This window comes from Silurus aristotelis (genome assembly GCF_946808225.1).
Source record: "Silurus aristotelis genome assembly, chromosome: 27".
Taxonomy (NCBI): Eukaryota; Metazoa; Chordata; class Actinopteri; order Siluriformes; family Siluridae; genus Silurus; species Silurus aristotelis.
Window position 1 is genome coordinate 3306436 of NC_139600.1, and position 12279 is coordinate 3318714.

Consider the following 12279-nt stretch of genomic DNA (forward strand, 5'->3'; position numbering starts at 1 on the left):
ATGTGTAGGAGTGTGGTATAGAGAGGTGTAGATGTGTAGGAGTGTGGTATAGAGAGGTGTAGTGATGTAGAAGTGTGGTATAAAGGGGTGTAGTGATGTAGGAGTGTGGTATAGAGGGATGTAAAGGTGTAGGGGTGTGGTATAGAGAGTTGTAGTGATGTAGGAGTGTGGTATAGAGGGATGTAGAGGTGTAGGAGTGTGGTATAGAGGGGTGTAGATGTGTAGAAGTGTGGTATAGAGGGATGTAGAGGTGTAGGAGTGTGGTATAGAGAGGTGTAGATGTGTAGGAGTGTGGTATAGAGGGATGTAGAGGTGTAGGAGTGTGGTATAGAGAGGTGTAGATGTGTAGGAGTGTGGTATAGAGAGTTGTAGTGATGTAGAAGTGTGGTATAAAGGGGTGTAGTGATGTAGGAGTGTGGTATAGACAGGTGTAGTGGATTGTAAAGGAACTTCTGGTTTTGTGATTTAGAAGAGGGTACTATGTTGTATGGTGTAGAAGTACAGTAGAGGTAAGTATGGTGTAGTATTGTTTCAAAATGTAATCTGAGGCAGTATGATATCTAGTATAAAGGATTTTGTATATATACACACTTGGTTATAAGTATGGTATGTGCCTTTTAAACATCGCATTTCACATTTAGTCTCAATTTGCTCTTAATGTATAATTCCCTCCACTCCTTTGGGAAAATGTTCCCCGAGATTTTAAAGTGTGCTGCTGGAGATTTGTGCTCATTGATACACGAGGGTGTGAGAAGAGTCAGGTACCGATGTAGATGAGATGAGGAGGCCTGGGGTGCAGTCAGTTTTCTCATTCATCCTAAAGGTTATCAGTAGGGTTGAGGTCAGTCCTCTATAGCAGGAGCTCTTCGACTCCAACCTTTGCAAAGCATATCTTCATAGAGTTTGCTTTATGCACAGGGGCCTTGTCATGCTGGAACAGGTTTAGGTCTCCTAGTTCAAGTGAAGGGAAAATTTCATGCTACTTTATCCAGAGACCTCCAATAGAATTGTGTGAATTTAAGTTTTGTGATACCAGTTTGGTACGGGAATTATGGCTGGGAAAATGTGTATTTTGTCAACCAATTTAAATAATGAATCACGATTAGTCACGATTGTTGTGAGTTAACTCCCAATTAATAAAAAATTTCAATCTGTTCTAAATGCATTTAAATTAATACTTTTAAATATTAATTTTAATTAAGTTTTTAATACTTTATTTAACATTCACATAGACAAATATGGAAGCTTTATGCAAATGTATGTTTATTATTAGTGAAACCAGACTCAACATAGAGCACGAAGACAAAATATTCTTGTAAATGTTTTGGTTATTTTATATATACACACACACACACACACACACACACACACACACACACACACACACACACACACACACACACACACACATAGTGTTTTGGACCAATGTCCTCCATTAGCTGGAAGGGAAAGTTATTACTAATATTTTATGTGAAACAGTATTTTTTCTTTACTTTAACTTCGAATTCTTGCAGTGTGATTGAAGTCCAGGATGTGTGTGTGATAAATGGGGTTAGTGGCTTCATATGTTGCCTATCAGACATGCTCGATTAGACGTGCGACTCGGAGGCAATCCTGCAGTCTCTTGCTAAGTGAGAGAGTGTGGCGAGTCGCCAGTGCCGCCTCGCCTGAGTCTTCTCCTCGCCTGTAACCAAATCGCACACATACCAGGCTTGACGTAACTGGATTTCACTAATGTTCTGTGAGTCGAAACACTGGACTTGACTAGCCTCGATGCTAAGCAGCGAGAGATGAAAGTGAATGGTTTAGTGAGAAGTGAAACTAATGCCTGTAGCGTTGCTTTTATCTCCAGAATCCGTGTTTTTTTATATCGGCTTTGTCAGGGTGTTTGTTTCCTCCTACTTCTATTTGTGTCACTGCTCTTAATACACCTTTCCATTGCTGTCTGTTTCAACGTCATTCTCTCTGACAGTTTCTTGTCCTGTACACACATTCGGTAAAATCTCCTGCCATCTATAAGCAATTCCCCGTCGCTGTGGGTGAAGCAATCGCTTGGATCTTCGTATCACCTCCAACAACACATCTCTCAACTCTCAAAGGAAACTGTTCTGGTGCTTTACGGCTTAAAATAAAACATCACTCAACCATCTGCACATTTCGCTCTAGAAGAGGAGCCGCTAAAACGGATAGGGAGCGTCAGAAAGATGACATTACGGTTGTAAAAAAACTGAACACTTTCTGAAATATCGTTTCCACAGAGACTGAACACTGCTGTTGAATTTTATTTCTTGAATATAGCAGCAAAGACGGAAAGATGTAAAGAAAAAAAATTCAATACTATCATGGATTTCTCTGACTCCATTTCCCATTATACACCATTGCCTTCAAACATTAACACCCAGACGCTTACTCCCAACCCCCAAATGCATGTCCACAATTATTGTTCCCATATTGTAATAATTAGTCCACACAATAGCAAGCCAATTGGCCTTCCGTCCACACAAGATGGCGGAAAAAAAACATAGCTTATTGAAAACGATCAGTGTGAATCGTCAAACGTTTAAAAAACGATGACGCAATGTTTCAAAGAGCCGGAAAGTTAAATAAACCCCAGGCTGAAACGATGCAGGTGCGTTGCACAACCTGAGACTAAATATTACAAATCACAGTAAATGTAGTGACAAAATATGTAATTGGATCGATACTACTATTTGTAGTGGAAGTAATGGTAGAATTAGGAGTATCGTATTAGCAGTAGTAGTTGTAGTAATTCTTAATCAATTCCACACCTCCTGTGACATTTATAGCAGTCTCTCACCATCAATTGCTCCAGAGCCTTTGAACCAACTGAAGGGATTTATAAACCATGTGACATGGAACACCCAACACTCCATTGTGAATCACACACACTTTGAGACTTCCGCTCCTGGGATTGGTGTTTTAGAAGTTTCTTTCACCTGATGCATTATTAATCAAAAGGGAAAGGTCTCAGAACGGATTGCACAAGGTTCACACACACATACGCAAGCCGAGACCTGGATATAATTAACACTTTCTAGTAAGGTTGGGACACTCGGCAGCCATCTTGGAAATGGCAATATTAATAAAAAGAGGAACTTTTACAAGACCAGACAAAGAATTGAGAACGTATGAATAAGAAGATACACAGGGCGATATTAATAAATGTAATATTGGCCTAGAATGGTATTATTATTATTATTTATTTATTTATTTTTTATATTATGGTTCCATGAATCTGACTTCAAGAAGATACTGATATTATACACACTGTGTACCCACTCTTGGACCTGACACTTTCCCTTTAATACTCTGCATTTTCTCTTTCCTTTTCCTCCGGGACAATAAATAGTAAATTATGCATGCGGCATTCTTCCCAAACGCTCTCGACATCTCCGATCAGATAAAGCATGATAAATGGAACTATTCATAACATTCAGGGGGACGACGAGGGATGAACATGATAAATCGCCTGTGTTGTGCTTGAGTTCCTGCTGTCGGCAGCGTCTCTGCGTTACAAAGGATGGGAACTATATGGCCGGGGCGAACAGAAGACGCCTGGGCCGCTTATTGAATTGTTTCGATATCCTTGCTGACGACTTGGACTGTTTGTCGACGCGTTCCGTGACCCACCCGCTGCTTGTGTCCCATCAGGCGCCGATTGAGTCGGCGAGTTCCAGCGTGGGTGAAGCGTACACCCGGGTCACAGATTTGCGAGAGGGGAACAGGAGAAAAGAAAAAAGCAGAAGACGGCGATTGCATTATCCTGCATCTCAGTCGGCACAGTAACAGGCTTGGTCCTCGGAGGAAATCGGCTCTCGTTTCCATAGTAACGCAAGGCAGAAAGAGAGAGAGAAAGAGCAAGGGTGGAGGGAAAGAAGGCGAACAAAATGGACGAGATGTGGAACGAGATAGGGGATTGGGGAAAAACGAGGAGGTGGAGAGGGAAAATTAAATAAATTCAGAGTGAGAGGGGATCGGCGACGCTCACCTTTAATCTTGCGGTGATTCTCTCACAACCAGTGAAATAGAATTTATTAAATTTTAATGCACAATAGAATCGATTATTCTTTAATAAGGCTTTGCTAAGCTGAAGGGGGGGATTTGGGTTAGGTACTAGAGGACGCGCTCAGGCTTCGGCATGCGCCAGCAGGAACTCTCAAGGTTCTGACTCGGATTAGTTGGAGATTTGGGGTCCATGGAAAAAAAGTCAGAGGCAATACTGATACTTTTAAATGGTGATTCTCAAATGAGAGTAACAACCGCGATTTTGTATATTTAGAACATTATTATTACAATTGAGATTATTACAAGGAGACCCAAACCTGTTCCCAAAGCAACTCCATGAAGATGCATGGGTTGGAATTGAAGATAGTCTGAGCTCTGACCTCAACCCTATTGATTACCTTTGGGATGAATTGGAACGGCACCCCAGGTCTCAAAGTCAGGTACTGATTAGAAGATCCATTAGAAGATCTTTCCAGAAGTGTAGAGGTTATTACAACAGCAGATAGAACTGAATGTGGACTGGAATGTTCAGGTGTACACAAACTTGTGGACAAAAATAATAGGTTTTATAACAAAATCAATAACCAAGATAAAAATAAAGCCAAAGAAAAAAGCTAATAATTGTCAGGAAATGAGGCACAAAATTCAGCCATTTTGTTCGTCTCGTGTTTCTGCTCCATTATGAAAGATATCAAACTTATCTGGGCAAAAGCATTCATTACGCTCATTATTAAAAAAATTGTCCTCCTTCAGATCTCACAAAAACCCAGATCTCGCACTCATTAGACAATAAAAAACACGTTCGATACGAGAGCAGAAGTGGAAGTAGATGCTAGAAGCGTAGCAGCGGTTTTCCGTCACCTCTCCTCATAGTCCTCGCTCTTCACGTGCCTATAGGGGTAATGAAACGACTAATGTGATTTCCTGCTCTCGAGACATAGTGGAAAAGCAGAAACAGGTTGCTGAGAGCGAATCGAATTTGCAGCGTGGCTTTGCGAGACCTTGGCCATAAGCACATGCTAACAAACTGTTACATAGATAAGCAAATCAACACCGAGCTGGACGCCAGAAAATCAGGGTACAAAGGACATACATTGGGAGAGCAGAACCAGATCCACCCGAGCTCCAGACATACTTTCAGATTCATGATCCCTAACCTCGCCATCGGGAAACCCAAGTAATGCCAAAGTCTTTAAAACTGAGGACTTGAACACCGCCAGATGCTTTGGACCTCCTTAAGGGTCTTTAAAGAGAAGGAGGTGCTGAGGGACAAATGAACTTAAAAACCCCAGAGTCTAAATCGAGTTCCACCGAAGCCAGTCTGAGATGCAGATGGTTAGTCTAATGGCTAAATGCAGAAGCAGCTCTCTTGTGCTTCACAGATGCTACACATTTTTCCCCAGGAGCACAAAAGGATAACACAAAAAAATGACTCAAATCATCAGGGATTTATCATCATTATCATCCGTTTACTTTAATATCTGTGGCACCTTGTCATCTACAATGATAAAAGGATAATCGCTACCCGAAAAAAGAAAAAAGGAGAGGAATCGTGATTCTAGCAGCATGTGTGTTTCATCATGTCTCAATAACATCTTGAAAAGAAAGAAGAATATGATGGGACATGGAAAAAAAGGTACTGGTTTTTTTTTTTTTTTTTTTTTTTTTTTTTGCTTAATTTAGGAAAAAATAGGGAAAACAAACTTCCTCTCAGGGGAGTGGTGGCTCCAGCGGTTAAGGCGCTGGGTTACTGATCGGAAGGTCGGGGGTTCAAGCCCTGGTATCGCCAAGCTGCCACTTTTGGGCCCTTGAGCAAGGCCCTTAACCCTCTATGCTCCAGGGAACCCTTACGAGAAAAATAAATCAAGGACCGTGACGTCAGAGCGACGTGGGGCCACCTTCCCGTGGGCTCACCACCTGCAGGAGGGACCGTAAGGGACCGGTGCTGAGAGGATTGGGCAGCAGTCGAAGGCGGGGGCCTTGACAGCCCGATCCCTGGACTCGGAGAAGTTTCTGGGGAATCTGCTTAGATTGCTGCCCCCACGACCCGAACTACGGATAAGCGGGAGAAGATAAAATGAAATGAAAACTTCCTATCATGCTTCTGTTTCTTCTTCTTACAGCTTCATCTATCTTCAAGTCACCATGTCCTGTACATCTGCCTTTTCAAACCAATCATCTGCATTTCTTACCTCACCACATCTACAAATCTCTTCTTCGGCCTTCATCTTTTTCTGCTGCCTTTTCCTTCTACCGGTACATCCCACATGGCCAAACCAACTTTCTTACCTTGTCTCTGAAACGTCCTACCTGAGTGGTCCTATCTAATAAACTCCATCCTTGTCCCTTCCAATGAAGCTCCCAGAATCCTGTCTTTTTTTTTCCATGCCACTGTCTCAATACCATCTTGTTCTAATCTTTGATAGTCCTTTGCAATTTCAGACTGTATGAACATGATCCTTTTTGTCACAATGCAGGACCTCAGTTGTCGTATGTCAAACTGTACAAGTTTTACGTCATCGATCCGTGACTCGTTCAGACTCGCATTCTCTCGCTAATGGTAGCTACAGTAGCAGCAATTGGTAGTGTTAATGTGTTCATGATAAAAACGTCATATGAACACTCTTTTTCCCTCTAACACTCAATAAATTTATTTTCTTGCCATAGTCTCCACCTGACTTGTTTCGACATTTTTTTAGAGGTGGTTTGATGTCACGCTAATTGAGAAATCAGGTTCGATGCTCCTTTTGGTTCTTGGGTTTGACGGTCATCTAAGGAGAAGTTACACTGCAGGAAAGAGTCTGAAATCTTTAGACCTAAAAAAACGTTGACCCATTGATCCAAATTTTTCCCAGACGCCCAAATCGTGGCTAAAATATGCGTCTGGCTTTAGAAACGTTCCCTTCCCTTACAGATACCCTTCTATCAGAACTCCCTCTTGTGATCACTCTTCTCCACCAACTCAAATTTAAACTCAAATCCCCCTGTCAAAAATTCATTCATCATGATTATAATTTTGTTTGTTATTTTCATTGTAGTTACCTTGCAATTCATGAGTTAAGACACTGAAATCAGCTAGTCAAATGAGTAACACTGCATTAGTCTATTTGATAAATAAGACTAGAAAAGGAACTTATAATACCTGATCTTCCATCCCTCTGGAAGTCCACATGGTACCATTCTCCATCATTGACCTTCTTGTTTACTGCTCGTGTTTTAGTCGTACCCGAACCCATGTCCAGGAGCAGGTACAAATGACCATCCAGCATCTCAATAGCAAAGAAGTCCACCTTAAGGCTAACAGGGCTCTTTGCCTCCTTGGTCTGCTGTTTCGGCCTCCCGTGGCTGAACAGAAGGAGGCCGTTTGGTTCAGTGGTGCGGAAGTCAAACGATATGGAGCCAGTTTTCTTAGCATTCCACTTATGTAGTGTGATGAAGGCTTCTGGGGTTTCGAAGGTAATTGGATCCAGAGTGGCTACGTTTTCACATTTGAAGGCCACCACGCCATGAACCTTCATTTTGTGGTCCCCCTGCAAGGCCAGCTTAGACAGCTCCAGTCGGACATCGTTGTTCTTGTAAACCACCTTGGAAGCCACACAGAAATGGCAGAATGAGAAAGAGGAAGTCAACACGTACAGAAAAAGTCTGATACGAAAAAAAAACAGAAGATACAATGATTGTAAACTTGAACCAATTGACATCAAATTTCTTAACCTAAAAATGTGTTTTATGATAGTCTACATGTCTTTGCTGCACCTTGGCTTGCCATATCATGGCCTTATTTTATAAAGCCAACATAAAATGATATAAGAGTAATTACATTTTATGGAATACCGTTTTACCTCCAGAGCATCCCCTTATCCCTTGGCTGTCATAACATCTCACTAATGTTACAACACATCCTCTAACATCTAGCTACGTGGGACCTGCTGTCACTCACCAGTAGCACTTGTCAATTTTGTGCCCTGCAACACACACTTGAGCTCGTCAGCATTCCTGGCACTGGGGTGAACAGGAGCCAAGCGGCATTATCCAAGAGCTGATGTGTGCGACCTTAAAGAAAATGCGTTGATGTGCGAGTTGGACAGCATTCAGTCCAACAAGTGCATCATGTGTACACGTGTGATGCAAGCCAAGATATAATAAGAACACATAGCTGAGCAACCCCCCAGGTATGACCCAGATCTCTCCTGAGGGTGGGATTAGGGTAAAATGCAAGAAGATACATACATACTTATATATATATATATATATATATATATATATATATATATATATATATGAAAAAAAGAATAGCAGAACAGTGAACCTAGGCTCAAAAAGTTTTTTTCAAAGTTGTAAAGCGAACATGCAAGCCCTTTTTTTCCATCTGCTTTAATGTCTGCCATTACAGTATAGCCATATCAGGAAACGCTGGAGGTAGAGCTAACAGAAAAATGGTTAAAAAACACTGTAATGAGTCATTTCTCCATGAACAATACTGTTTCAACACTATTTCTGATCTCCTGCTGAGCCATTCTGTCAGTCCTTCAAACAGTCTGCTAGCTTTTCTCTGGCTGGCTAGTTTGATGCAGTAATCCCAGCGGCACCACCGCACATGGCTCATCAATCTAAGAAATATGGGACCTTGAGGAGTGCTGCAAGCTTTTCCAAATTCGGCAGGTGATTAAAAATGGGGGATAGAATGAGGGGTGGTTAGAAGAAAGAAAAAAAAAACCTCAACAACATAACAACAAGGTTACATTGGCATGGGTAGGATTTAGAGCCCATGGTACTTAGCTTTATTCAAGGTGCTAAATATAATACAGACAAATATTTCCATCAATGGAATGTATCTTTGACAGCCCTTATCTATTGCAAATTACATATGTCCCATTTATATAGCTGAACAGTTGATGGTTAAAGACTTGCTCAAGAGCCCAGCTGTGAAAGCTGGGTGGTGGAAACTAAACCTGTGATCTTTTGATCAGAAGTCCAATGTCCACTGTCAGATCTAAATCCAAATCTCTATTTGTGACTAATCCAATGGTGCTTTCTGGGTTGAAAAATAATTTTTGCAAACGCAGGTTTTTGAAAAACATCAACATACAGTAGGAGGAGCAGACTTTTTCTTTCCCCAACCCCACATACATTGATCAGGCATAACTTTATGACCACCCTCCTAATACTAGGTTGGTCCCCCTTTTTGCTGCCAAAACAGTCCTGACCCATCAAGCATTAAAAGCATTAACTTCTTCAGCAGTTTGAGCTACAGGAGCTCATCTGTTGGATTGGACCACATGGACCAGCCTTCGATCCCCACGTGACCCGGTCGCCGGTTCACCACTGTTCCTTCCTTGGATGACTTTTGGTAGATACTGACCACTGCAGACTGGAAACATCCCACAAGAGCTGAAGATGCTCACTCAAATCCTTACGTTTGCCCATTTTTAGACTACAATAGAATAGTCGTTATTTGCCACATATACCTTAGTGTACAGTGAAATTCTTTTCTTTGGATATCGCAGCTTGTTCTGAAGCTGGGGTCAGAGCGCAGGGTCAACCATGATACAGCACCCCTGGAGCACAGAGGGTTTAGAGCCTTGCTCAAGAGCAGCAGCTTAGCGATTCCAAGGCTTGAACCCCCTACCTTCTGAACTTTTCCCCCCTGCTTCTAATAAATCAAATTTGAAGACAAAATTTCAACTTGCTGCCTAATATATCTAATCCACTAACAGGTACCATGATAAAGAAAAAAATCAGTGATATTCACCTTACCCTTCATTATAGTATAATGGCATAATTTTATGCCTGGATGGGGTCCTTGATATTGATATTCCTGAACAGTATGTTCCTGATTCGGAATGAAGATATCTTACTTATGTTTAGCCATAAAATTCTACTGCCAAATTCTCTTTCCTGGCTTGAATCCTTGAAATATGCATATTATACCCACCCTCTGAACTGTGATTCTTGTGGCACCCTGATGAAAGAACCAAACCTTCCCTGGTTGTCCATATGGCAAAAAAAACTGGACTGGTTTTATTTTGGATGTACTGTATTTCCCCCTTGAGGTCAGTATTTTTTAAAGATAGACTTGCATCCCTTGAATAGACCGATTGAATGAAGCGATATTTTGATTGTTTATACCTATATTGATCTATACTGGAATTACCCTGGAATGCAATTTGGCAAACAGATCCCAAAACACATCTATATATCTCTTTTTTAATATTATTATCCCATCACCATCACTGGATACTAGCTGCATGCCTGGTAACATGCCTTATTCATCCTGATTGGCTTGAAACACTGCACACATGACGTACATTATTGTTGATGGTCCCACGTGGAAACCCTAAAGCATTTTTCTGCTTGCTTGCAGTAGATGATTGTACCTGCAAACTGTCCGCTTGTTCTCAAGAATTGCTGTCCTAATCATAAAGAACCACCTTGCATTTTCCCGTGAGTCCTATCCACAGTACTATTTGTCTTTATTCTTCTACATACTTCCACCACCAGAAAAGGACCAGTTTCTTGTTCTGGAGATAGTTCTTGTTGCCTCCAGCTAGCTAATCAGCTCATGAGCAAAACTCTGTGAAGCTAAAGTCTATTTATACAACATCTTTTGTTAAACATGCTTGAGCAATTAAATTTTATTAGAGTTGACAAAAAAAGCCAAACCAACTGCAAATCTCTATATGAAAAATGTCAGAAGGTCAATGCCGTCTTGGCATATTCCATCAGACCGGGGACGAGCTGACTTGCTTGAGCTTGTTTCTGAAATAAACCCTGCGGAAGCCATCGGTGATCTGGAGAAAGAGATTAGCTTGGTCTATTATCCTGAAGGAAGTTGGTGTTCTAATACACATTACCCCCTCGTTGTCTCAACACCATTCACCTTTATTTGTCAGATGCACCATTTTATTAACCAATTATCAAAAATGGATTATTTGATAATACATCAATGACGATAACTGGGTATAGCTAAAGCTTTTTACAGTGTCTTCTCCCAATTCTGGTCTCAAATTTACACTCACCAGTCAGTTATTTATCATAGCCACTAACCAGAGAGGGGAAACATCATCTCCTAGTTCATCCTACACATAAAAAGCTGGCCAACCACTTCCTTGGTGAACATGTTCATGCTGCATCACAGGAACTCTAAGGTTCACTGTCACTGGAGTCTGCAGTCACTGGAGTGCATCATCACTGGTGTTCACTGTTACTAAGACCTATAGTCACTGGTATTTACTGTCTCTGACTTTTACTGTCACTCAAGTTGGGCCATTGGGGTTCTGTCTCACAGGAGATCATTGACAATTGAGTTTTGTGTCACTGGAGTTCGGTGTCACTGGGGTTGACTGTCTCTGAAGTTAGCCATCATTGGAGTTCACAGTTCACTGTCACTGGGGTTTACTGTTTTACTCTGTGTCACTGTGATTGACATGGCATGACCCAGCCATCCTCCCTAGTCTAAATGGACAATTTCACTCCTTGTACGACATTCCTGGATGACTGCGGCAGCACTGAATTTCGAACCGGTGAAGGTAAGGTGAAAGCATTCCTGCTGCACCACTCAAAGTTTTGTCTGTACATGCAATGCATCTTAAAGTGCTTTATGTTTACAGTAAATGGGTTAAATTCCCTTTTTTCCTTGCCATGCTTAATATTTTACAAAAAAAACAGGGACATGTCCTCTGGGAATGTATTAGCATGAGGCACAGAAGTGTTCACTGGAGCTAATCTGGAATGGATCCATGAATACAGGAAGTATATAAACTTCTCTCGATCACCCCTGGTTGTTATTTATGCATATGTCCTGGGGGAAGACAGAAGGGTCAGATCTTTTGAAATCTGTAATTCTTTACACTTTCTGGTGAACATAAATATGATTCAGTAAAAGATATAAAAATGCAGCCTGGGCTCATTCTCAATCGCCTTGCTGAGAAGTTGGTGATATTGGGATTATTTCAGTTCAGGGGGAAACAAAGCATGCGAGCAAAGTCACCTGAGAGAGAATGGAAGAGAAAAAGAGAGTGAACCAAGTACAATTTCCCATTAGCTCTTCCATTTCAGCATGACAACCCTAAGAAGCCTACAGGGAGAAAACAAATAGTGATTTGAGAAGAAGCACTCAGCACTGGATCCTATCCAGTGGGTGGGGGGGAGAAAACAGGTAGTACACCTGCAATTCTTTAGTCACCTCACCCGAGTGCACAGCAGCTACTGCCAATAAAATGCAATCAATAAGGGGAGTGGAGACACAGGGCA

General features: G+C 41.5%; 1 protein-coding gene across 27 annotated transcripts in view; it reads right to left on the reverse strand.

Moving 5' to 3' along the window:
• The window catches only part of LOC310721075 (neurexin-1a-like), a 331556-nt gene that overhangs the window by 219551 nt on the left and 99726 nt on the right, over positions 1 to 12279 (reverse strand). For all 27 annotated transcript variants that reach the window (XM_083532317.1, XM_083532316.1, XM_083532314.1 and 24 more), the window contains one exon: positions 7169 to 7610. In XM_083532317.1, coding sequence (XP_083388443.1) covers positions 7169 to 7610 — 442 coding nt within the window. The remainder of the gene's footprint in view (positions 1 to 7168; positions 7611 to 12279) is intronic.